Below are 25,451 nucleotides of genomic sequence, written 5' to 3'. Positions count from 1 at the left end.
TGTCTAACATAGCAGGTACGTTGCTTTATTGCTCTTCGAATGGTAATAAAGGTGCTTAATGTGGCCATTACTATCCGTGAAGGTATCGACTAGTGATTTGTGGACTGCGTGTGTGCACATGATGCCTTTTTATCGTCGATTTAATGGATGGACTTGAGTACATATTAAGGAAAATATATTTTATCTACTGAAATGTAACAAAATAATTGCAATGCTATTTGTAAGTTAATACGGAGTTTTCGTCTTGTAATCGGAGTTCCAATTTATGTTTTACTTAATTTGATCCGACTCCTCCAGCTTCCGGGGGGTTAATGTTACGAAAAGGAAGTTAGTCTGCGGAGCCAGTTAGCAGCGCTTTGCTCGTTAGTGCGGCAAAGCTTAATTACTGCGGACAACAAGTAAAGCACGCCAAAAAAAAAGGGTTCACGATAAAGCGCGGGCGACAACAACAGGGCGGCGTAATGAGTTTGGGATAAAAACACACAGCTCAAGCAATACACAAGGGAATGCGAAGGATGAAGGACGAACACAACCGCACAACTCAAAGCATCACCAACAGCAGCAGTAGGGAAAACTTCGTCCGAAATGCAACCCCGACCCGTAAGATGTAGTGCTGTTTTGGTCGGGAAATTTGCGAACCTCCGGAAAGATATCCTGCCCATCTCTCGCCCCATTTCCCAAGACAACCCCCGACGAGTCCCGAGTTTCCGAAGGGATGAAAGGACTGTGACGGGGACTTTTTTGGTGGAACACGGTCACGTTTGGGCCGGAAAATGGTAGTTCGGAAAGTTGTTCGTGTTCCGCAGCACCCGTGGATGCACCGGGAAAAGCACCATCGTCCAGCCCAACCGGAAGGATGGAAATGAGCGTGTTAATGGGATGAGCACCACTGTCGGGATGAGAAGCATTTCTCACGTCACACGAAAGCAAGCAAAACCGTCGAAAGCCCTGCACGTTAAAATGCACCCGACGACAGGGTGTTTGGTGCGTGCGCGTGGCTGGTCAGTTTTTAGCGAAATTTGCACAACGCCAATACACACAACCAAAAACCCACGGCCCCTTTCTGGACGTACTTTGCGGAACTTTTTCTCGCCATTCTTCGCCTTCGGGCAGAAGAGCGATACGGAAGCTTCGCGTTCGCCCGACTCCTGGCAGCACATGCAGGAGCGTTCCATCTGCCAGATCTTGCTGCCGGACACCTGGATGTAGCTGGCGCAGCGACCGATGCAGGCGAAGGACGGGATCGGTTTCGGTACGCAGCCCGGGTACTGCAGCACGTGGATCACGGGCGTCACCTGGCAGTCATCTGGCGAGTAGTGGGATCCGCCTTCCTCTGACCGGGAGGCAGACGCAGCAAACGGCCGGAAATCCGGTGCACGGGTATTGTTTTTTTGTTTTTTGGTGCCCGAGTGTGCATGATTTGCGATGAGCGAATGTGCAGGATGCAATTCCGGGCGTGCGACACCGAAAATGCAACCGAAAAGAGAGAAAGAGAGAGAAAGGGAAAACGAGCAGAGAAAACGGAGAAAACAATTTAATGGCACATCTACACATCGGCGTGCGTCGTTTGGCCGGAAAATGGGTTGGGCATGAACGCGCCAAGTGCTTTTTAATTTGGGGGTTGTTTTGGGAAAACACGCTGGTCCCGTTGGTTTTGGTGCTTAGTTTGGTTTGTCAGTCGCTGGTGGAATGAATCGCGGATACGCCTGCTGAAAAAAGAAAGTAGAGCACACGTGTTTGGATTAAGCGGTTGAGTTAATTACTGGCAGGTAGATGAGCCATTTTAACCGGGATGCTGCAATTAGTGCGGTGAATTCTCGCTACAAAACATAGAACAAATTATTGCTGGTTAAATGACAAAGCCTCCACCAGTCAAATTGGGTTAATCATTATGCCCGAGCTGAGTCAATTCGGTGGCGTGCAATGCAATGATCGAATTACGTCAGAGTTTGGTGGGTGATTATTCACCCGCCTGACTCATCAGCACCACGTGCAGCTGAAGTTGGAGTGATTTAAAGTGTGATTGCCCGCGCTTCCAGCCCGTTTGTGTCCGAATGCTTTTGCACCGGATTATCAGCTGAGCGATGCACATTTCCGTAATTGCATCGGCACAATTTATGGCTTTTCCCGTCGTCGATCGAACAAGGGAAAACACTTCGCTAAATCGAAACCCCGTCCACCGTTGGGAAGCTGCTGTGCGGGAAGCGTTTTATTGCTGTTTGGTGAATGCGAATCGTCGTCAGTTGCGGGGAAAAACGACGTGGTACGTGCCACAATCGACATTGGTGCCATCGATAGGTGGCCGTGTTTTGGATCGTGGTGAACGAAACGAACTCACTTCGAAAACCAGCTGGTGGCTGCTTTAGGTCTGCTGGTTGTGCACTAATGCACTGACAAAAAATGGAGACGCCCATCACGTCGTGAGGAAGTACGATTGTCCTAACCTCTAGCCCGTCCGCTTGCGCTGGAGTTACGTTTCATGAGCGAAAAGTGCCATTTGTTTGGCAGTTATTACGGTTGCCGTAATACATGCTGCATATACCAATTGGATTAAAAAGCGATGCATAAATTCGTTGCGCTGGGTTAATAATGGCTCCCCAAGAGCCATATGTTGCCTTTGGCCGGGAGGACGAACTTTATATTATTCCATTAGTGGGTTTATCATAAAGATAGACCGGTGGCTTTGGGTAAAGTTTTGCGATTAATTTTCTTGTTAATATTTATCACGAAACAAATCCGCTAGGTCCCGCATTCGGTATTACCACTGGGACTAAATCGTGGATGTTTTATAGAGAGAAAGATCGAGAGCGCGCGAATAAAAGAGAGAGAGAGAAAGGTGGAAAAATGAAACTGTATTCTTCCCTCCACCGAATCGCGTCCTTTGGAAACTTCTGCGCGTAGCTTTTCTTTTTACTTTTGCCGTGCGAACCGGATGAATTCAACATACCGATGCCGTCAAGCGTGGAAAATGGAAAATTACTTCCGTCGCACCGTTGTTGGCGCGCATCCGGTTTCGCATTTTCAACGTTCCATTTTCCATAGAGCGACCGTACCCAAACAAAGGTATAATTCAATTGATAAATTTCACCCCTGAGAGGTTTTATTCGCATCCTAGGGTCTTCTTTCATCTCTGACTCGCGCTGCCTTTAATCCTTGGCCACATTTTCATCGGCTTGGCGCCCGCTCGTTTCAATGACAAATCCATCCAAAGTTGATCCCTCCAGATCAGAGTGATGTTTGATTCTGATAGCAACGCCTCAGCCGGCAAGCGGCTGTCTGCACCACTTGACTTGGCGAATCAAAAGAAACGAAGAAGAAAAAAAAAGTAGTATGCCAGCACAAATTCCTCCCCGTCTAGCGCAACCGTTCCAATCAAACCTGCGCCAACGCGCGTCCTGAAACGTGCTCCATGCGCGCGCCCCCAATAAAGCGTAAAGACTCTCCGGGGCTCAATGTCCCCCATCGGTGTCCTTTTTTCCCATCCATCCTTCCTTCGCTCCTTCCTTCCCCACTCAGCCATGGGGTTCAATTTGTCAATCTCAACCAACCAAGAGCCCCGAACAAAGCCAACTCTCGGCAGTGACGTGATTCGTGTTGTCAAACATGCCGACGCTCGCGTAACGCATGCCTCGCGGTCCTTTCTCGGTGCCCAACGGTTTCACGATAATCGGCGCACCGCCTGTTGACATATTTGGACACTTATTCGTCCATTTCCCGGCTGCAATCGGTTGCCACACCACCTGCTTCAGGGTACTCTGGGGTGGGTTTGGGCGCGTTGGTTGGTGGCGAGGCAAATCATGAACCTGCCGCAAGGATCGATGGATGGCGGATGTAATCAAACTTCGTACCCTGCCATCAACAGTCACCCTGTCGTCCTCGACACCGTCGCGTGCTCGGACTCGGAAAGCAACCACCTCGATTGGGTCGTTGGTTTGTCAACACGACCGAGACCGGGATTGAATGAAAGTTGTTTGATTATGAGCCCTTAGTGGTATTAGTGGCTCGGGGACCGGGTGCAGGAACTCTTGACATGGAACCGTAGGACACCGAGTCACATGCTTCGAAATATCGATACGCTGCGAAATGCGACATGCCGGGGTGCCCAGCAGGTGGTGCTTGTTTGATTTTTGGCTCGTCGTAACGGTCAACTGGCGCGTCGGTGTCGCTTTACTCGTGAATTTATGGCCAAACCCAAACGCCACCCACCGGGTTGGGGAAGTGGAGCAAGTTTCCCATGATGCTGTGAGTTTTCTTGTGTTGTCCATCGTCGTACCAGAGATGGAGAGAAAAAAAACCCACAACCCAACAGAGGCAGCAGCGATTATCTGTCCATCGGTGGTTGGGGTTTTGGGTATTGTTCATCCGGAACGTAAGCCCGACGCACGTGTGGCGAGAAGTTTCGCTTTTGTAGGGCTCGACGGGAAAGGGATCTGTTCGTTGCTTTACGACATCTCGCTCGCGACATTGCCTTTCATGGGCGGGCGAGTGCGAGATAATGTGCCGAAATGGGTTGAATCTGCGTTGGCTAAGATTGTGTTTTATTGAGTGAAACAGAAAGAATGATGAAACGGGCGCCATGGGGGCAAAATGTATTCCCGGAGAGCATTGCGTTTTCTTGCTTCGCTCGAACAGAATGCTACATGACGTTACGGGTAGCCGCGAACAGCGATCGTACAATTACGCACGGGGTATTGATCGGACGATTTATGCGCGAATAAAACTCGACGACTCGGCAATGCGCTAGCCGCCCAATCATCTCGGCTACTCGGGAGCAGATCCTTGCGCCGGAACGTCTTCTTTATGCGTATGCGTATTGTAATCATCCTTTCGATGCTTTGTTCGTCTACTAAGCACGCTGATTTATGTACCGGAGATGTCCTTCAAATGGGCTACCCTGTTTCGTAAGCGTTAAAAATAAACTCACCTCTAAACACTCATCACACAGGGGCGCGCGTTGGAGATGAATGAACCCACCGTATCGCCGCTATTCGCTCGAGCAGAAGGCACCATTTATCATGCAAATACGAGGAATGAAATGAATCTCGTTTTCTCGTGTACCAGCTTGACGCATCCCAGCCCACGAAACGGTTCCGCTGCCGAGGGTGTCGCAAGGATTTTGCGAACGTTCCGGGGGTGGGATTTCGATTAAAAATGGCCAACATCAATCATCCCAAAGCCGAAAAGCTACGTTCCACTGCCAGGCGTGCTCCGAGCTTCCTGTTAATTGATATCCCGTGCGAAGGATATGCAACTGTACTGATCTCTCTCTCTTTCTCTCTTGGCGCACCGTTTCCATTTGGTCAGTACTCTGGCGGGTAATGGAGAAGCAAGAAATTTATTACAAAAAGAAAAAAAAACTATATCAGCACGTGCAAAACAGCACCGGTGAAACGGAGCGCTCCAATCTGCAAAGCGGTTGCGATTTTACCGCTCTGATTGTTTCTCATTGCAAAATTAAGCAAATTGCTGTAAACATAATGTGCTCAGGTTGTTTGTTGGGAAAACGGCGTGGGAAAATCGTTCGGATGCCCCACATTTCCCAACCTGCACGCAACGGCGCGCTAGAAACGGTCGGATAAGCATCGCAGGCCATCCCGTTGAGAGCCCCGTTGCAAAGCGTTAAAGTCAATATTCAAATAAGCGCCTTTATCTTTACGACCGGAAGTACCGGAAACGGGAGCCGTACGAAAGATATGAATTTGAATTTTCGTGCTGTTTTCCTCTCTGCGTTCCCGAGAGTGTTTCCTCTTTCTTTTCTCTTCTTTTTTTTGTGCTTTTAAACCAATAACGTTCCCACATTCTCGGGACTGTTTCGTAGCGCTAGAGATAAGTATTGTACCGTCGTACAGTCGATATTTTACCTTTTAGTGTCGTTCCATTGAGAGTATTTAATTTTGCGAATGCGCATTATTTTTGGATTTGCCGTAAAACTGCAAAAAGGACACAATCCCCACCAAACTGGGGAGCGATTCAAGTGGCCTGGGAAAAGTTTTTCCTCGATAACTGCTCGGCGTGAGTTGACGAAAAGCCCTCCAAAACGAACCGCTGCGGGTGAAGCAGGTTGTCTTGGGCAGGAAATTCAGTCAAATCAATTCGATAACGGCTAAATACGAATCCTCGCTGCTTGCTGTCGACAAAACGGTGCCCCAAAACCCACCTCCAATGGCTTGAAAAATGCCTCCAGATCAACGAGAATCCCTTTCGTTCAGGATTATGAGGCTGTTTTAGTACCCTGTAGTAAATAGTAGTGCACAAGGCTCTTGCCCAACGCGATCCAGCACCGTGATTTTCCGTCGCATCCTTAGGCTACGGGTGCAAATTCCATCCGCTTTCTAGGACGCTCGGGAAAAGGACGCCCGACTATGATGCGATTACTCGAACAAAATCCGTTCGTTCCCAAAAACGTACGATTAAGCGCTGAAAGGAGTGGCGAAGTTTTACGGTACGATGTTCCCAAAAACCCCACCAAAAGGGGGCTCTTCTTGGCGTCTTTTATCCATTTTCTGTACCCGTTTTCTGTACGACGGGAAAAGGCCTTTTTTGCTTCCCACCGCAGGCGCCGAAGGTGGTTTTGTGTGTTGTGTTACGGGGATGTTTTGGGCGTCGCTTTTGTGTGTGTATGTGTGCTCCTTCGAATTTGTGGGTGCTGCTAAACAGAAACACTGTGACTATGGCTGAGAAAATACGCGCTTTAGGGAAGGTGCAAGATGAAGGAGAAAAAAAAACACACGCCAAAAAGGATCGGCTTCAGACGTCGCTAGGAAAAGGTGATGGGATAGCCCCCACCCAGTGGGTGGCGTGTGGTTTTGATTTGAATTTCATGATACACCATCATCACCGCCGGCACGTCACCGCCAGAAAAGGAGGATGCACCCAATTTTGTCACCAAATTGAAAAACCCCTCCGCTACGTTCACTGTTTGTTCCTGTGTCTTTTTCCTACAAGGCGTCGGCAATGCTTTTTCGTTGCTGATTTTTTTGTGGTGCTCGAAAAGCTTTGGGGGTAAGAAATAAGTGGCGTTTTTCGAGGCTACATTTTTTTTTGCCAACTCCCGAAATCATCATTCAAATGTGTCTTGCTGTCACCGTTTTTTTTGGTTGTTCACAAGTTCGTATTTGTTTTTGTTACTCGGTTCGGTCACACAATTGCACCTGAGTGGTTTTAAGGCGGCACCATGCGCCTCCACCAACTCGGTCAATCTCAGTAGGCTGCGCTGTTCGAGGGTGGGAAAACTATTTGCCTTTTTTGCCCATAATCCATCGCCCAAGGTTAAGAAGTGCGCTCGTATTTACTACGAACCAACTGGCCATGAGTTTCCCTCCCTCAGCTTGTGGCTCAGCTCCGGGAGCCATCGTTTGTTTTTGCACCCTTCGCTAGTGTTCACTGTTTTCCACGTGCTTTTTTGTTTCCCGAACTTTCCCGGAGCAGTTCTGCCGTATCCGTAGGGATAAACACGGTCAACACACTTGACACTGATACGCTTCACACGGCCGTTTGCGTGTACGTGGAACACTCGCGGAATCACTTGGCTTCTCGTCCTGGAAGGAACGCCTTTTTTTGGCGCTCGCTGGCCCACCAAACCATGCTGCGATCGGTTCTGCGAACCCCAAAATGGCACAACAACCTTTTTGACAAGCAGGCAGAGTACACCGTATTGGTTCTTCCGGCTGGTTGGATCAATCGCGAGCTGGGCACCGTTCACCGCGCACTTTATACCGAAAATGAGCGTTTCCCGAGTGCGGGCTGTTTATTTTATCTCGTTTCGGTGGCGCGCTTTGGCTCTCCACTGTCGGGACGTCGGGAGCGGTTGTCTCTCTCGTGCAAGGATACGCGGCCAGGCGGACTCAGCTGGAACGCGCCCCATCTCGGTTGCGAGTTGCCATTACCAGCGGGAGATTTGCTCCCACGGAATGGCACGGATTAAAAAAAGTCGTTCGGTGTAGGTGGGATGTCCTCGCAGCAAGTGGCCGACGTTTCAGCGCGAGCCGTCGTGCTGCGAGAGGAAAGCATGTGCCGCTGAGAGAACGGCCGCTTGAGGTTGTACTTGAACTCCAAGAGCTTTCCTCGCGGCGACGTTAGGCATCGTGATACCGGAGGGTACGAGCAGCGAATGAAGGCAACACGGGAGATATGAACTCCATTCAAAGGAACTGCGGTGAAAAGCTATCATTTTTATTATCATGCATACGCAGCAAGCACCACGTGGTGGGATGCGGGTTTAAACATTGATATACACCGATGACTAGCGTGTTATCATTATATACCTGTAAGCATATAACCCGGAGAACCTTCAGCTGATTTGTTTGGGCTTTGCATAATCATGCATCTATACGTTAAAAAGTAGAAACCATCCAGATCAACCCAAAAAAAGCTCATTCTGTCTTTCGCAATGAAGTTTGCTAGCAGTGTTTAATAAGCCTTGTCGCGTCGTTGTAAGGCCTCCTCTCGTGTAATCCAACGATTGTAACCTTGTTCAACAACACTGTTGCGTGTATTCCCAGTGGGGTGGATTTGCTAGAGGGAGATCACAAATCGTTGCCACGTACGGAGAGTCGTCGAGATTGCGCAGTAACGCATGTTTTGAGGTGAATTGGAACGAGTACCGCGATATGGTTCGTACGTTTCTACTCGAACAAAGAATTACATTTTCGGCAAAGGGTGTTTATTACAATCTTTAATCAACAATATCACAAGCAGATAGATTATTTTCGCGCCTCTAAACGTCCTCAAAAAGCTGCCCGCTCGAGAGCGGTGAGCTGCTGCACCAATCGTTCCTCTTTGGCTTTACGCATCGTGTAGAGTTTACGGGATTCTATGAAGTTTTGCAGAAACGTCCCCAAGTCGCTCTCTCCGCCCAGAAATCGTTGCGCTTCGTCATCGCTCTTGCCGTCCGCGGTCGAGACAGCGATCTGTAGCAGCTCCTTGATGTGCTGGGGCGAAAAATCTTCCGCCTTTCGCTGATATCGCTGGTTCATGGATTCCCACTGTCGACCAAGCTCCTTGAATTCAAGTGCCAAGGACTCTACCTTCGCCTTACGATCATCCACTGCTTCCTTGTGAGCTAGGTTGCCCACAGCGAGCGATTCGATTCCAGCTAGCAACTGATCCATTTCGTCATTCTGTTGCTGCACGAACGGAAGTCTTGTGACGTAATCTTCCAGATAGTCTTCGTCCGTATTGAGACGATTCAGTTCATCCGTGGTGAGATTTCGCAATCCGAACTGATCCTGCTCATGCGATGGTGACACGACAATGCTACGGCAGTCGGCCGAGTGTTCCTGAGTGTTTCCATTTCGCTGGTGGCCAGGCTGCGCATGATGAGGAAGATGCAGCGGCATGGAAGCCGCTTCGTTTACAAACTTTGGTGGGTGCTTTTCAAATTCTCTCCCCACCGCTTGCACTATTCGCCCAAGATCGGAATGAATGGTGTACTGGAATGGGAATGGAAACTATCGTTGTAGCAACGCACATCAACCAAACTTGACCTGAGTATCGTACGTTGAGTATTCCCGGAGCATGCTCGATTTCACCAGTGGTCGCATTAACCCATGGATGTCGAAGGATCGGGCTAACTATTAGTTTTGGCTTTTCATTCGGAAATCCACTGCCAAGGTGGATGTTGATGGCAATCTCACGGCCACCGCAGTCAAAGTTAACCAGGTATTCCTCATTTTCCTTCACCTCTTGTACGCTGATACACAAATGATAAGGGAAACGATGCGAAACAGCTTATTGTTTAGTCGCACGAAACGTACATCACTTGAGAGCTGATTCATAAGGTTTGCTCGATACTCACTTGTGGTTGAATATCTTCAGTGTGTCGATTTGCCGCTTTCGCATTGCATAAAGCGTTACAATACGAGGTCTCGCAGACGGTCCAGCAACGTAATTCCAGAACGGCCTACGGTGAGAAGAGCATTGGCAAATGGTAATTTGATTTGCAAACGGCTAATCGCGAGTGAGCGTAGGAAAACGGTGATGTTTTGGTTTGTTTTGATTACGTTGGTGACGTCATGTTGGGTTTGTTATGCTTGTTTCGCGCAAAACGTCAAATCAGTCCAACGATTTCGAGATTGATTTTAAAATCATGCCTAAATGCGTTAAACAATGCCAGTTACTATTTGCACTAACTATTTTAAACAATTATGATGGTATACTGCAGTAAGAAAATAAACATAAAATAGAACAGTTGATCGTGTCTATTATTTGTTTTCGAAGAAAAGCCTGCTTTGCTAAGAGAGATAGCCTTATCAGACGATTGGTTTTAGAGCATGAAATTATATGGGATACAGCAAAGTGTTTATTTAATATACAAGCGTATAATTATAAAATAGTCATGCAAGGTGTTAATGATTATTCAGCGGTTTGTGTGATTTGCAAATATAATGTGTTGTTCGAAAAAATATCTCTCGCTGTCAGCTGCCTACCCACCGCGCGGTGACCGCTGTCAGTTGGACGTTAGGGCATTTTCTCGAGAGCGACTCTGACAGATTATCAAAACAGCAAAAAAAAAGGAGCAAAAGCGAGCAAAGGAACAGAACGCAAGCTCGAGGCGGTCTTGATTTTCGGGGAAACTGGGCGATTTAGTGCTCCCATTGGGTAATAATGTCGGCCCCATCCGATGCTCGCAGGGTGGACGCCATCGCAGCGAGCACGGCAAGGTCCTAATCGTACATTTTGTTTTAGGTTTTCTCCCGCATCGCATTGGCAGTGCGCTGCTGTTTGTGCAGGACCGCTGTCCCCGTCCTTTGCCGTCGTCGTCATCTTCAGCCGCCCGTCGCCGTTTCCCACACCCTCGGCGCGGAGTTCGAGATTTGACAGTTCGCCCGATCTGCGCCTGTGAGTGCGGAACGCGGAGAAGGTATCGGAGCGTTGCAGCAATCGTGAAGAGTGGTTGGGTTGTGATTGGGCGGGGTAGTGCGGAAGGGGGTTTGCTGTGGCGCCGAGGGTGAAAGACCCCGTTAGGTGGAAGGAGTGCGAAAGAGAAACGACGCGACAGATTCTGCGGGGCGCGAACGAGAGGGCGCCAGCAACGTAGTGTGCAACTTTCGTAAACGGGAACGATTGTCCAACTCAGTAGACCACCGTCAATTCCGTCGTTCCCGATCCGTGGTCCACAGCCAGTGACCGCACTGTCCGTGTATTTGTGTGTCTGTGTGTGTGTGCGCGAGCCTGTACGTGTGCAGTGCGAGTACAACGTGTGCCGTGCGTGACACAACGCGCGAAACCGTGTTTTGGAGCTCTGCCGCGCGATTCGCGAAGTCCGTGAATGTACACTAGTACGCCAGCAAGAGGGAGGCTTTAGCTCCAGTAGCGCTCGTTGCCACAAATGGACCCGAGCGGGAAGGTCTTCGAGGGCAAGCTCTTCGTGCAGACGATCGATGCACGCGATGAGAACGAGGAGAAGTACATGCGGGCGTTCCGCTCGTTCGAGGAGACGACGGCGGGGCTCAGCGATAAGGACTTTCATGATCTGATGTCGTCCATGGTCAGCAAGGAGAAGCAACACGAAGAGATCTCACTCGCCCTGGTCTACATCATACTGACCGATCCGAATGGAGCCCCAAAGACATACCGCGATCTGACGCTGCTAAGCCGCGACGGGCTCGCGTTCGTCACGGCCAATCTGGCCATGCTGGTGGCGGAAAAGTACCACAAGCTGACGGACATCGGCCGCAAGCAGCTGCTCTGGTTGTTGCGCGAGCTCATCAAGAACCAGGTGATGAACGTGGACAACCTGGCGTGGAACATCCTGCGGCAGGCGAGCGGAGGCGACATCAGTCCGAAAAATATCGCCCTGATCGAGGGTTTGCTGGACATCTTCACCGAGCACCGGGCTTGGCTGGAGAAGGACCAGTTCCTAACCGGCACGGTGGCGTACACGTTCGTGCGGCTCATTGAGGATCACTTTGGGCCTCAGTTCGCGCACCTGCGCAGCCGAGAGGTGAAGTTCGTGATTTCATTGATACGCGACCGCTTCACGGACATCGTGCCGCTCGGTCGGGAGTTTGTGCGGTTGCTGCAGAACGTCGGGCGGATACCGGAGTTCGACCAGCTGTGGAAGGACATGTTGTACAACCCGAAGTCACTGTGTCCCACGTTTAACGGTGTGTGGCAGCTGTTACAGACACGCACCAGCCGGCGGTTTCTGCGCGGCCGCCTAACACCGGACATCGAGCGCAAGATACACTTTCTCACGAGCAACGTCAAGTTCGGCAATCAAAAGCGCTACCAGGATTGGTTCCAGGAGCGGTACTTCAACACGCCCGAATCGCAGAGCCTGCGGTGCGATCTGATCCGGTTCATCATCAGCGCGATCCATCCGACCAACGACATGCTCTGCTCGGACATCATTCCGCGGTGGGCGATTATCGGCTGGCTGCTGACGTCATGCACGAACGCGGTCGCGCTGGCGAACGTGAAACTGGCCCTCTTCTACGATTGGCTGTTTTTCGATCCGGCGAAGGACAACATCATGAACGTGGAGCCGGGCATACTGGTGATGTACCACTCGATCAAAAACCACCCGCTCGTGAGCTGCACGCTGCTGGACTTTCTCTGCCGCATCATGAAGAACTACTACCCCAAGTGGGAGGATCGCATCCGGACCGGCATCTACAACTCGCTGCGCAAGATCCTCGAGATGAAGGTCATCCCGAATCTGGTGCCGCTGTTCGAATCCCCCAAGTTAGACCGCGACCTGAAGGCGATGCTGCGGGAGAATTTCCGCGAGTTCTGCGTGCCACCGAACAGTATGTACATGCATCCGCCGCATCCCGGCATGGAGACACCGATGATGATGCATTATCCGGTGGCGGGCGAAACGACGGATCATCCGCCCTACATGATGCACGCAATGCACGCGAGTCAGACGGACATCACGCAGCTAGGACGGATGGATGCGTCGCGCAAGGCGCACGACAGTGGCGTCGGTGTAGGTGGTCCTTTCCGAGGGCCCATACCCGTCGGGGGCGTTGGAACGATGCAGGGATTGGGGCTGTTGGCACAGGGAGTAAGGGGTGCGCCCGGTGGTGGCGTACCCGTTGGAGGACCAGCAGTTGTCACGGGAGTACCCGGAATGCCAGGGGCGGGTGGTGCCAGTGGGTGTTTAGCGAGATCGGCAGCACCAGCGGCGAGTGGTGGTGGAGCAACGACGGAAGATCCCAAGTTTAGTGACGACGAGGAGGACACGACAAAGCAAACCACGGTCACAAAGACGGAAGACGTGTCGGACGATGACGATCTGCCGCTGGCGAAGGTGCGCCTGTTGGAGAAACCAGCGATCGCTAAGGTCGCCCTGCCGGACACGCTGAACGGGCACTTGGAGGAGTTTCTGCGTGAGAAAACCGTGAAATCGTTCGAACCGTTGCTCCAGAGCCTGGGCAGCTGTGGGAAGGCCGCCCTCAATCAGGAGCAGGAAAACTACCTCACGGAGAGTGTGATATCGGTGATCAAGCAGACACTGCCCGACAAGAGCTACTTCCCCGCGTCCAAGACGGACGACATCCTGTCGGAGAGCATCAACTATCCGCTGTTCGCCGCCTACCGGTTGCTGTACCAGCAAGAGGAGTCCCTGAAGAAGCGCATCATGGCGCTGCTGGTCGCGATCGTGAGTCGGGTCAGCGTGGCCGGCTACATGCTGCTCTACTTCCTGAAGGTACACGGGAAGCTGCAGTGCCGGCGGAAGGAGAGCACCAGCAGCACCGCATTCAAGGCGTCCGTGTACGGCGTACTGAGCGATGCGCTCGACTCGATCAACTCCGTGGACGAGTGTATCGAGAAGGATCTCAACCTGCTCGAGAAGCACAATACGCAGATGTTCCTGTGGATACTGCCGGACATGTACCGGGAGTTCAAGCAGACCATGCTCAACAACACGACCGTGCTCCGGCTGCTGGTGGGGTGCATCGACGCGAGCAACCTGGGCGACATCATCTACAGCATCACGCAGGGCAAGCTGATCATCTTCGATGAGGACGGCATCGTGGAGATCCTCCGCAAGAGCCTCGAGTACGAGACGTTCGAACAAGTGTGCATTTGGCAGCTGGTGCAGGCGCACGACATCCCGCTCGAGACGTTCCAGGAGATCATTCCCGAGCTTGAATCGGGCGCACACGCCGAGGCACTGACGGCGATTCTGTTGTTACTGCGCGCGGAAAAACCGACAACTGAGCTCGTCCGGTTGCTGTTAAGTCGAGAAACGGAATCGAAGCACCGAGGGGACCCATTCGTGACCTCGGTGCTACGCTACTGGTGCCAGGAGTTCGAGGAGAAGCTGTCCGAGCTGATTGCGGCACTGCTCACCTCGAAGTATCCCTCTAACTCGCCGAACAAGCGCAAACGGCCGTCGAAAAGCGCCCAACAAAACACAGCCCCCACCTCGGAGCAGCTGCTGAACCACCTGGAGCACTTCCGACGGAGCTGTAGGCACGGGAACGGAACCGGAACGGGGTTGTTCGTGCAGAATGACATGCAGCGGGCGCTGCAGCAGGCGTTTTCGCACAGCTCCGATAGCCAGCGGAAGCAGTTCAGCGATCTGTTCGCGCTGGCCGCCGAAGACGAAACGTCCACGACCGTGGGCCGGAGGGGCACGAGTAGCCGCGGCAGGAAGGCACCCTCGAACAAGAAGGAAACGGCAGCCGACAAGGCGGCTGCGGCGGCCGCGGCGGCACACGCAAACAATAGCAAAAAGGCGGCGGAAACGACCTCTAACTTTAGTGACGACTCGAGCGACGAAGACTGGTCCAAGCAGAAAGCCTCGAAACGAAGGAAAACGCTCAGCGATTCCGATTGACACCGTTCGTCGGTGGACCCGGTTTGGCGCGAGCTAGTTATTCTGCTGCTGCTGTTGCTGCTGCTACCGCTGTTGGTGGATCTGCCAGAGCGTCCGGCGATGGGAGGTGGTTCTGTACAGTTTGCCGCGGCTTTTGCCAACGCCCTCCGATGGACGCATCCGGTCGATGCGAAGTATGTTCCGCTTCATCGGGCAGCACAGCGATTACAGTACATTTTCGTTTTTTGGGAAACACGTGCACGTGCACCCATCATCGGCTAGGATAGGACGCTCGCCCGATCGCTCTCTCCCTCTCCACCTCCAACCAGTCCTCTGCTGGTTGATCTGAAGCGAGCCACAAGGCGAGTTGTTTTGAGCCCTTCTCCCACGCACGTCACAGGTACAAGATTCTCGGTGTAGGTATCCAGGTGGGTGGCTGTTTCAGCTCTCACCCTGGTAAGCGGGCACAAGCGAAAATGGATCCGAGCTCCTGAGGGAGGGTCCATGTATACCTTGTTTTGTGACATGTTTGTTTGCCATGCTAAACGGATGTGTCCCGGTCAGGCGCATTGTCAAATCTTGATGAAAAACAAAAATTGTAAAATATCGTTATAGGTAATCATTATCGGTGTCATTGAATCGTCGGACCACATCGCGCTGGTAGTGTGTAGGGAAGCAAACGTTCCGTGATGATGTTTGTTTTTAGTGGACTTTAGTAGACAGTGTTTTAATTATGCATTGTTTTTTATATAGATTCAACAAGTGACGAGAAAAATGGATTTGTGCTTTACTAGGATCCTCAGCATAGTGGAAGGTGTTAATGATGGGGGGAAGGTGGTGAGGGTGGAGCTTGCGAAGCGCGATCAATGGTTATACGATGGTCGCGCTGTAAAGGTGTCGCATGATCAGCAGGGAGGGACAGTTGTGAACGTGGGATTGCGGTAAGTGGCGTACTCATTTTAATAGATCATGCCAGAATTGCATAGAATCAGGAGATCCATCTCCCCATGTCACATAATCAAAATCGGTCAAGGAGGTCTCTTGAATTTGGTCCACCTGAGCGATCCTTTCGGGATGAGATGCAGGGTCAAACTTGCGTACAGATCTTAAGAACAGTGAAAGCACGGCAACAAAAGAATATACACACTTAGAAATTGCGTAAAATATGTAATAGTATTTCTAAAAAATGTTTATAGATTAAATAAAGCGAACATTGATGTAAAAAGCCTGAGGTCCGATCGTGTATCATTTTCTATAATCGTGTCCTGCTCCTCGTACCACTCGTTTGAATTAATATTATTTTAATTTTATTAAAATAATTATGTTTTAATTTTATAACTGAAATATCAAGTGGTTCATCGAAGCGTTTTTTTGCTTGAAGCGTTTCACCCAGTGTGTTCGCATCGGTGCTGTGCCGCTGTAAGCGATCTGTCAAAGTTAGTTGCGCCTGAAAGGAGCTCTCAATCGAAACGATAGTTAAAAACGCGCTAAATAAGGGTTTAACGAATTTTACGGAGTGTTGATTGATCTTAATGTGTTATATTTATGTGTTTTAGAAAAAGATATAGTGTACGACCACCGGCATTCGGTTTCCGATGTTCCGAAGCCGGCTGAGTTGCCGTTTCTGACATTTATAATGTCATGGCTTACACCGTTGTGGGATTGTTTTGACCGGTATATCGTGTAGGAACAAATCTCGCTGGTAAAATTGGGTATTTTCTAGTTAAAATCGAAAATGAGATATTGAGTTGCTTCGTGCTTATACAATTTAGTGTGAGAGAAGGTTACGACAGTGTTATCCTAAAAGGTGCGTATGTTAAGATTACATCTCTTGCTGCTCTAGCGTTGACACATTTTTACACTCTTCTACCATTTTAGTTGCACGCTAAATATTACGTTACTCATCTATGTTTTACGTTTTACCGTAGCTGAAACAATACCAGTTATACTATACTCATTGGGTGGTAAAAAGGTACATAATTCGGGACTCTTCTACGTTGTTGAGTTCATTGCGTCGCCAAAGACTAAAAATACGAGAAGAAGAAAACAAGCGGATATAAACAAAGTACTGCTCAAGGTACTTCTGGTGGTTATTTAATCGATGTATCCTGCGTTTTATATAATTCTGCTCGCTCTTGGTGCAGTTCGGTTGGTCAATGTTAGTGAATAGTGTAGTTTGCGGACCATACGCTCTTCAATCTACTGCCACCTAGGCGGTAAGCTTATGAGGGTTCTGTTTCGTCTGTTCCAGCACGCCAAATCAGTGCCACAGTATCGTAACGGCGGATTGTTTTGGCTACCGGAAGTGCTATCTACAACAGTAACGCTCGCTGGGTTTTCTGTTCGAATGGCCGCCACGGAAGAACGTACCTATCCGACAACTCTGGAGGGTTTCGGGTACGGTTTCAATGACGGTAAGTTGTTTCTGCTAGCTCAAAAGTGGTCCTTGTTGAATTACGTATATGTTTTTGTTTATTTCCATTGCAGAAGGGAAGTTGCGACACATCGACAAAGAAACGGGAAAGATCACCGATCGTATCTTTGATTATCAGGTGTACACGTCCCTCTCCGAGAACCAGGCGCACTACGAAGCCCTTGGCGATGTAATCACGGAATATGTGTACACTCGGCTGGAGGAAAAAGAGGGTTTGAAGAAACTGTACGTTCCAGATGATGTGCCGCCCGAGGAGGCAACGTTTGTTTTTAGCACCAAGGAAAAATTGGATAAACCCAAGAAACTGCTCGTTTTGATACACGGAAGTGGAGTGGTGCGCGCTGGACAGTGGGCTCGCAGTTTGATCATCAACGATTGCCTTGATTCTGGCACCCAGATTCCGTATATTAACAAGGGCCGAGAGCTGGGCTACGAGGTGCTGTTGCTGAACACAAACGATAACTATCGCACAGTAAACGGTGTTAGGAAACCGATCCGTGGTAGTCGTAATCCGACCGAGCATGCCGTTACCGTGTTGGAGAAGTACATTCAAGCGAGCAACCCCGAATCCGTGGCGATCGTCGCTCACAGCTATGGTGGCGTCGTAACGGTGGAGCTTGCACAACGGTTTCCGGACTTTTTCAAGCAGAAAATTTTCGCCGTAGGATTCACGGATAGTGTGCATGCGGGATCGCTCGTGCCAGATGTGTTGAAGAAGGTAACCGGACTTCGAAGACGCAAGCACCGGTAGAACAATGTGGTTTCATTGAATGAATCGTTTATTCACAGATTACTCGGAACTGGGTGACGGCAAAGGATCCCCTTGATACCCCGCTGACAATCACGAAGCATGATATTCCGCGGCATTCGGCAGGTAAGGGAAAGGAGCTGAATGGGACACTTCGGGCTCATGAGCATAATCAAGAGAACCAATAAGCGCCTGCTGCGATATGGATGGTACTTGACAAACTGTTACGTCGTGAGTGGCACGCGAGATATCGCATGGTCGTATTATTGGTTGCTAGATTATGTTTATTAGTCCCGATTGGATTGCTGTGCATGGGCTCAATTGGTTCTTTCGCTGTTCCTTTCCAGGGCACATTAAACACGAAATGACATCCTACAGCTGCATGAGTGCACTGTTTGATTTTCTGGAGATGCGCTACGCCGCGTTTCGAGAGGCGGGAAGTGTGACTGAACCACAACCCAAGAAAGCAAAGGGTGACGAACTGTAGCCCGGTGGAGCTTGGTTCGACTTTATTTCCGTTGTGAAGAAAAAAAAGTTATAATAAAATACAAAACCTGAAAGATTCAAAACCAATTCTGAGATGCTTTGGTGCATTAGTCACAGGGTTTGAGAGCTGTTCAAGTACATCCATCAACGAGCAACACATCAGGCACGCTTCAGTTTCATCGGGAGCGGTTCAAAAACAGCACCAAACCGGACAACACACAATTTGGAAACACCCGACCCAACTGCGTCGATGAGTCTAGAATTGGCAGGTAAAACAAGGTAATATTAAACGCCAAATGGATGTATGATTTCATAATTATTCTGATGACCTTATAAGATGAATTTAAGCCTCACTCAATAGTTTTTATTTATTTCGTTGGTCGTTGTATGTCCAAAGACAATTATATAGTTTATATGAATATTTAAACTTGATCACATATCAGTTACTGACAATTGATACTTTAACAGCATGCGGCACGTTCAATATCAATATGACGCTAAGCGTGTTTTTCTCTAAAGCTAGCCGGGAATCGATTGAGCTCGTCCTTTTCTAACGACTTTATTCAAAAAGTATGCCGACGTTTCCAACAAGGACATGCAATTTGGAGGCATATGTTTGCTTTCATCTTCAACGCGAACGAGTCAATCCCGGGAGTTTCCTTACGATTTCTCGGATCGATACTTAAGAAAACCCTTGTCTTTGCATTCCAATCCCCACGCCTCCCCCTCACTTCGGTCGCAGGTTTTTCAGCTCGTGCCCATCTTCAATTCGCTATCTGCTTATCCATCTCTTAGCTTGGAGAATTCCCCTTTCCGTGCACGACGCCCCCCGAGAGCGTTTGTGACTACCGCCGGTTGTGAGGCGGGCACGACGTGGGCGACAACTAAATAAAGAAGAGTTTATTTTACATTCCACTTTTGCATAAATCTTGCGCCGATTGTAACGCCAGATTACATCCCCGCCGGTGCCGGTCCGTCGTTGCCATTTAGCCAGCATTTAGCGGCTGTCGGTTGATTATTTGAGCTGCCTCCGCTCGGGTGATTTTGTTTTTATTATTTGCTGAACAGCAAATACCACCCCCGCCGCCGAAGACGGCGACGGAATGGGCTGAAGGGAGCAGGAATCACTGCGCAATTTTGAAAGCAGCTCAATCTTCTTAAGGAAATTTGCAAGCAGTCCCGTGCTGCCATTGTGTCGTTGCGCGCGCGGTGGCGCCAGGAAAGCGGAAAATCCCATTCCGTGCGATTGTGCCGTCTCCTGAACGGGGTGCGTTCGTTCGGGGATCGCTACACCGGCACGAAGGATAAAGAATCCGCTTTCCGGGGGCTGCTGGGTTGGGAAACTGGTGGTCCCATTGTTGGTGTGCTTGGTGCGCACCCTCGATGGCTTAAAGATGCCGTGGTTTTGCGTTTCACCGCGGTGCTATCATCCCAACCGCAGATCCAAAGGATCCGGCTCTTTTTCAAGCGCACGCGATAACCGCGAGGCAATTGTAGAGCCGTGTATCCATTTGTCGATTTGTCGGACAAAAAACATACACGAAAGCGGTTCACAAAATAATAGGGGGCGTCAGTGCGATCTGGACGGAATTCGGTTAGTAAACCGACCGAAATAGATCCTTAATCCACCGGCGGTGTGTTCGTTTGGGTGGGGAGGATAATTTGGTGCAGCCGTGGTGTGTGTTTGTGTGTAGGATGTTTAGCAGCCTGTAGAAGGTGACAAACTAATGGGCTGGGTATGCTAATGAACCAACAGCTGATGGCAGCCGACATCTAATTGAGCGTTTATCTGTGGGGCTTTTTTTTATCGCGTGTCTCTTTGAAGCAATGTGCCACGGGAATGGGCATTTGACTTCGCCTTCCCTGTTGCTTGAAAGAAGGTGGCTCGATAGGTTGAGCATAATCGAATGCTCACATCGGCAAAGGACACGCATTACGCTACAAATAACGCCAATAAACACTCTGGACACGCTGGAGTCGGAATCAATTATTTTTCATGCCAATTGAATTGTGCCGGCGATAAATCCATGCTCCTGCAACGCATAATGAGTGCAATTGGGTGCTGCAGTGGGCAGAAAAAAAACCCACCGAGGGTGTGAAATGCGATCCCATTTTTATTCGTCCATCAACGCCCGATATTTGCGTTTCCACCTCGCCGTTATTTAAATATTGGTGGGAAAAAAAATCTCGAAAAAAAGGTTCAAGTGGACTATGATCGTCAAATGGGGGTAGCTGAACGGTGAGCAGGTTTTATGGTAAAATTGCAACACAAACGCGCCGAATGCTAAAGGTTGGGCAGTAAATTATCACTCCGCACCAGCCAGTGTCTGATCGATGGTGCAGGATTTATGCGAGCAGCACGGGCAGCGGACACGAATACCAAAAAAAAAAGCCACCGGCACATTAAAAGCAACAAATCGTAATTATAAAATTCACGAACTCGTTATTCCGATTGATGGACCCCGCCGCCGGTTCGGGAATAATCGAGGCGAAAACGGACCAGATTCCACCGAACGGCCGAATGCGCGAGGAAGTGAAAAAGGGGAAAAGGTGTCCTTCGCGAATGCGGGGGTGAAAAAGTCCCCGGGAACGAAAACAAAAAAAAACACATCCCTACCACATCCCAGGATCTCGTTCTTGCGTGTAGCCCACAATTTACGCTTCACCAACGCTTATGTGCAACTGCACTTTTGCCGCTTTCCGACGGTCGAGTACTTTTTTCCGGTCCGGTTCCGGTGGTTGGGCAGGATGCGGCCAAAAAAAAACAGGCACAACAAAACCGAGCACACCATATCCTGGTACGGGTTCAGGACACCGGGGGAATGTGTTTGTGTGTGTTTCCACCCATGCCGCCGATGTCCTTTCCGCACGCGGTGTCCTTCCGGCAAGCTGTCATGCTGCGTAATTTATGTTCATGCTCCGCTGGCAGTTGACGTGAAATCTGTGTTTAACGTGTAATTATTCGTTGGGGGTTTTTCGCTTCCCTTCGAGTGTCCTGCTACCACCCCCACCCCGCCCGTGTCACACATCGGCACATCCCAACGGTAGCGATCCGGTTGACGATTTTATTTGATTAACTTTTTCCCGCACCTAGTGGGCGCTAGTGCTTTTTATTGTTTTTTTTTTGCTATGTTGTTGTTGGTTTGTCCCTCCCCAACCATTTTGTGGTAGTTTTAGTGAGCCGGAACCATGCGCGATGGTTGAGTACCCCCTTAATCGTTTGAGGATCGGATTGTAAAACAACCCTCCAAAATCAACGCGGTTGTTAAAATCACCGTGTGTGGGAATGTAGAGCCCCCCTTGCATCGCTCGAACGATAATTACGCGTCACTCTGAGGTTTCCCCCCGCAATTCTCAGATGCAGTTGCACTTTTTTCCCCGAATGTTCCCCCGAATGCAGGACATTAGGCCGCGTTGGACAGCGTCACCGATTAACTCCGACCACAGGCCAGGAGTCAGGATCTGCCGGAAAGGAATGATTTTATTTCGTTACATTTCCGGTTACGGTTTGGCCACCCTTTCCACAGATGTGTCCTTTCTATGGAGGAGGGGGTGAGATTTGAAGCAACGCGTGGGAAAACCCGACTACGCGCACCTTGATCGCTGATGGTGGGAAAACCGATGAAAAACGAGGATTCCCTGCGAGGAAAAATAATGAACGACATTCAACACGCTCTAGGGGCAGCTTTCGTCGGCCAGCAAATAATTACCCGCCGGATGATCAGCAGGAAGCGATTGAAGCACTGCACCGAGGGATGCATCGGGATGCATTTCAAGTTTTCGCCATCTCCTGCCTGCCCAGCGCACAGATATAGGCCGCATGATTCATTGCCCAACGGCCCAGCGGTTCCATAATTCTATGAAATAAATATTTTGTCAGCTTTGACTATTCATTATCCGCGCGCACATCGACCTCGAGCACCTTTAACCCGACCCGCACACGAGACGGGGAGACGGTTGTTGTGCAACAACCTGTGGCTGGTCTTTGGTCCACCAGAGGCCGATCGCACACACGCTCGCTCGCGCACCTTTAAAACAATGGCACCCATGAGGGCCTTAGGAACGCTCATAGGATGTTGGGCTCGAAAGCAATAGAACAGGGCCGGCGAGAAAACGAGCACCGCATCCAAACCAATGGCTCCTTGCCGGAGTCGAACCATGCGCATTCTTACGGTAACTTTTTAATGATTTTGCGCTGATAAATGGCTTGCCCTTGACATGATCACCGTTTGGCTCACGCCTGCGAGCACACCGCTGGCGCAAAACGCGGTTGGTGCGTGTGCGAAAGCGTTCGCACCTTATTTTCCTTTTTCCACCCCTTCTTTTGTTTTGTTTTTTAGTTGTCTTCCGCTTCGCTTCTCCGGCTGCGGATGATTACAACCCACCCAGCCATCCGCACCATTGTTGACGAGCATAAGTGCCGGAGCGAGCGGGTTGCTGCGATGAGGATGCGATATACGTCTCGCGTTGCCAGGGCAACCTCTACCAGCACCAGCAGCATCAGCAGCAGCAGGTTGGGTGAATGATGATGATCCACGAAAATCACCAACAACGGTGCGGCGAAAGGGCTGGCTTTGCTGGTTGGCTTGGGCGACGCGATAATGCTGGCCAGGAACGAACGGAAGAGAAAAAAATAAAACCGGCCCGCTGCGGGGTTCGCGTCGGTAATCAACCAATAGTGGAGAAAGATTGATGAGTCCCTCCCCCGTCTCCCCCACATCTGGCCTCCCGGTGGGTATCCCCTTGCGCGTGATGGTAACTAATGATCAAAATATAATAAATTTTATTCAATAAATTAACAGATTTTGATGGTTTGTGGTCCGTTTCGCGCTTGGTCCGTTTGACCTGGAGCGCGCGGGGTTCCGCTCGCAGAAAGGTGGCCAAGAAAGGCCGGCCCTTCTTGACAGTCGCTGGAAGGTGCAAACTAATTTGTGGAAGCTGCTAACTGCACTTGGCGGTTTGCCAGTACCAGGTCCGCCAAGGCTATGATCCTGTCGCCGTGGCTGAAGGACCGTGCGTATTTTACGCTGGACGAAGAAGTGGAAAAACGAGCCAGCCATTTTCCACAAATTCCAGGTACGCTTCTTTTTATCCTTTATCACAATTACCAGAGGGTGCGATAAATGTTGTTGGACTTAAAATAGACGAGGCTGGGAAATGTGAACAATTGACGCTACCGTTTTTTCTGTTTAAATATAATTGTCTTAGATCTTAGTTATGTTGTTCTAAATTTGAGTTGCACAAATGCTTCCTTTTTACAATGCAATTAAAGCTTGTATTATTTTTCACTTTAAATCGATTCCCCTTCCAAACGGACACAATGCAATAAATGGCGCTTTATCACAAGTGGCTTCCAACTACGCGCAGATAATAACTGTGTTTCAGTCAATTCCGCAATCAATCTTGCAATCAATCCCCCATAATTGGTATGGGGATGTTTTTTTTTTTCAAATATAAATTCATCCCTCCTCGGCGTTAATGGTTTTGTCAATACCAAACGGCGCCCGGGGTGTGTGTGTGTGTTTTTTTTGCTACCAAAACCCGCCTGACCAGGGTTGATCCCGCACCCCCAAAGGGTCCGAAGGGTCGCGCCCGCTGCTCTTCGGGGTGCGTTTCTGCGTGTGTGTGTGTTTGTGATGATGATGAAATTATCATTCTCTCGCACCTTCCCGAGCCAATCGAGTGGCGAGCGAGCGACATTGCGAGCGAAAGAACAACGAGCCGCGGCCATAACGATTTAACGACCCGGCAGACACGCAGGACATGTAAGGACCACGGACCCGATCGGTTCCTTGAAAATCCGCCCGTTCCCTGGTGGCATTATTTTTTTTTTTTTAGTTTACCGCAGCCACGGGTGGGTATTGTTAGCGAAGCGTTAGCGCGTATCGGACCCCATTCCGTGGTCCTGTAACGAGTGTCGCAACCAGGAAGAGGGGCCGCCAGGAAAGTGAGAAGAAAGCGAGCAAAAAAGCGAACAAAAAAAAAAGAACGCAACAGAGGGAAGCGAGCGCGCGGAGGTGAGCCCGTTCGAATCGCTTTAAATTCGAGAAAATGATAAATGATACACGGTAATGAATTTATGAAACACTTCGTTTGCCTTTCTCGACCAGGTCCCGTGGGGGGAGGGGAAAGGGACCGTCAAGTGGGACCCAGGGAGGGGCGGGGGGAGGGGAGGATGCAACAGTGCCGCTGATTGTTGAAGCCTAGCACCGTCGGTGCCCCACGCGTGATTGAGCGCACCGGGATGAGTAATGATTGACGTCTTCCAATATGCGGTGGGCGCGTTTTTCGCCCCCTTTCACGAGGCGAACCTTTGGATGGTGCGTTTTCGTCCCATTCGTTTGGTTTCCATTCGCGTACTGCCGTGGAACAACACCGTCGCCAATTCGAACGGATGGGTCCTTTCGCCTTGACGGGCGTGACCACGGTGCAAGGTGTGACGGCCCGTTCCCGGTCAGCGAGCAAAGCGATTTATAAACATTTCAATTAGAAATAGAGGGTTCATTAATTGGATTTACACGCCGATTTTGGACGGTGTCGGTGAGGAGGAAAAGAAAGAGAATGTGAGAGAAAACGAGGCACCGAGAGAGACAGTGAGAAGGCGCGAAGTGGATTGCACAAAAGGATGCTGCACCTTTGAAGACACGTTGCATAATTTAATGCTTTATTTGGGCTCTTCAGAAGCTTCGGCGCTCCATGAGCTAACCTCCTCCAGCAGCAACCTGCGGGTGTTTGTTTTACTGAGGTCCCATGGACCGGAGCAGCACACATCGTCTAATTTCACCCTCATTTATCTTTCAAACAAAAAAAAAGCGCCGCCATTTCTGGTCCGTTCGTTAGGTGCGAGAACGGAACCCACATCGAATCGCGCACCGATCGGCATGATCTCGATCGATCAACCGATCCGCTCGTGCTTTTTTTTCTTATTTCGAGCAAAATAAAACCAAAAATAGTGTTGATTCCACACACGCCCAAAAAAAAGCCCCCAAAGCGCTCCATTCCCTGCGATG

General features: G+C 50.0%; 4 protein-coding genes across 4 annotated transcripts; 2 read left to right on the top strand and 2 right to left on the bottom strand.

Moving 5' to 3' along the window:
* Positions 1 to 270: 270 nt before the first annotated feature.
* Positions 271 to 8,274, bottom strand: LOC128731326 (bursicon). Its single transcript, XM_053824439.1, has 4 exons — positions 8,265 to 8,274; positions 7,234 to 7,281; positions 1,074 to 1,333; positions 271 to 297 (listed from the first exon to the last, which is right to left on the bottom strand). Exons 1-4 carry the CDS (start codon positions 8,272 to 8,274, stop codon positions 271 to 273), a joined length of 345 nt encoding a protein of 114 aa, XP_053680414.1.
* Positions 8,275 to 8,666: 392 nt separating this feature from the next.
* LOC128731919 (vacuolar protein sorting-associated protein 37A) lies at positions 8,667 to 9,840 on the bottom strand. The gene is made up of 3 exons (XM_053825076.1): positions 9,797 to 9,840; positions 9,499 to 9,691; positions 8,667 to 9,431 (listed from the first exon to the last, which is right to left on the bottom strand). Exons 1-3 carry the CDS (start codon positions 9,838 to 9,840, stop codon positions 8,727 to 8,729), a joined length of 942 nt encoding a protein of 313 aa, XP_053681051.1. The 3' UTR covers positions 8,667 to 8,726.
* Positions 9,841 to 11,329: 1,489 nt separating this feature from the next.
* LOC128720213 (integrator complex subunit 3 homolog) lies at positions 11,330 to 14,794 on the top strand. Its single transcript, XM_053813872.1, has one exon. It carries the CDS (start codon positions 11,330 to 11,332, stop codon positions 14,792 to 14,794), a length of 3,465 nt encoding a protein of 1,154 aa, XP_053669847.1.
* Positions 14,795 to 16,874: 2,080 nt separating this feature from the next.
* LOC128720056 (FAM172 family protein homolog CG10038) lies at positions 16,875 to 18,544 on the top strand. Its single transcript, XM_053813702.1, has 5 exons — positions 16,875 to 16,931; positions 17,025 to 17,187; positions 17,261 to 17,925; positions 17,997 to 18,081; positions 18,303 to 18,544. Exons 1-5 carry the CDS (start codon positions 16,875 to 16,877, stop codon positions 18,440 to 18,442), a joined length of 1,110 nt encoding a protein of 369 aa, XP_053669677.1. The 3' UTR covers positions 18,443 to 18,544.
* Positions 18,545 to 25,451: the final 6,907 nt, after the last annotated feature.

Source organism: Anopheles nili, chromosome 2 (genome assembly GCF_943737925.1).
Source record: "Anopheles nili chromosome 2, idAnoNiliSN_F5_01, whole genome shotgun sequence".
Lineage (NCBI taxonomy): Eukaryota > Metazoa > Arthropoda > Insecta > Diptera > Culicidae > Anopheles > Anopheles nili.
The sequence above is the reverse complement of the archived record's forward strand: the minus strand, read 5'-3'. Positions and strand labels throughout refer to the sequence as shown.

Bases quoted from the DNA above. Each gene is read 5' to 3' on its own strand.
- LOC128720213 (XM_053813872.1), top strand. From the start codon at position 11,330: ATGGACCCGAGCGGGAAGGTCTTCGAGGGCAAGCTCTTCGTGCAGACG.
- LOC128720056 (XM_053813702.1), top strand. From the start codon at position 16,875: ATGTATCCTGCGTTTTATATAATTCTGCTCGCTCTTGGTGCAGTTCGG. The intron at 17,188-17,260 runs GTAAGTTGTTTC...TTTCCATTGCAG, and splicing joins CGGGTACGGTTTCAATGACG to AAGGGAAGTTGCGACACATC. The intron at 18,082-18,302 runs GTAAGGGAAAGG...GTTCCTTTCCAG, and splicing joins TATTCCGCGGCATTCGGCAG to GGCACATTAAACACGAAATG.
- LOC128731326 (XM_053824439.1), bottom strand. The intron at 1,334-7,233 runs GTTTTCCCACCC...CCTCCCGGTCAG, and splicing joins ATGGGCAAAAAAGGCAAATA to AGGAAGGCGGATCCCACTAC. The intron at 298-1,073 runs GTACGTCCAGAA...ACCCCCCGGAAG, and splicing joins GCGAGAAAAAGTTCCGCAAA to CTGGAGGAGTCGGATCAAAT.
- LOC128731919 (XM_053825076.1), bottom strand. From the start codon at position 9,840: ATGCGAAAGCGGCAAATCGACACACTGAAGATATTCAACCACAA. The intron at 9,692-9,796 runs GTGAGTATCGAG...TTTGTGTATCAG, and splicing joins CTGAAGATATTCAACCACAA to CGTACAAGAGGTGAAGGAAA. The intron at 9,432-9,498 runs GTACGATACTCA...TTCCCATTCCAG, and splicing joins ATGCTCCGGGAATACTCAAC to TACACCATTCATTCCGATCT.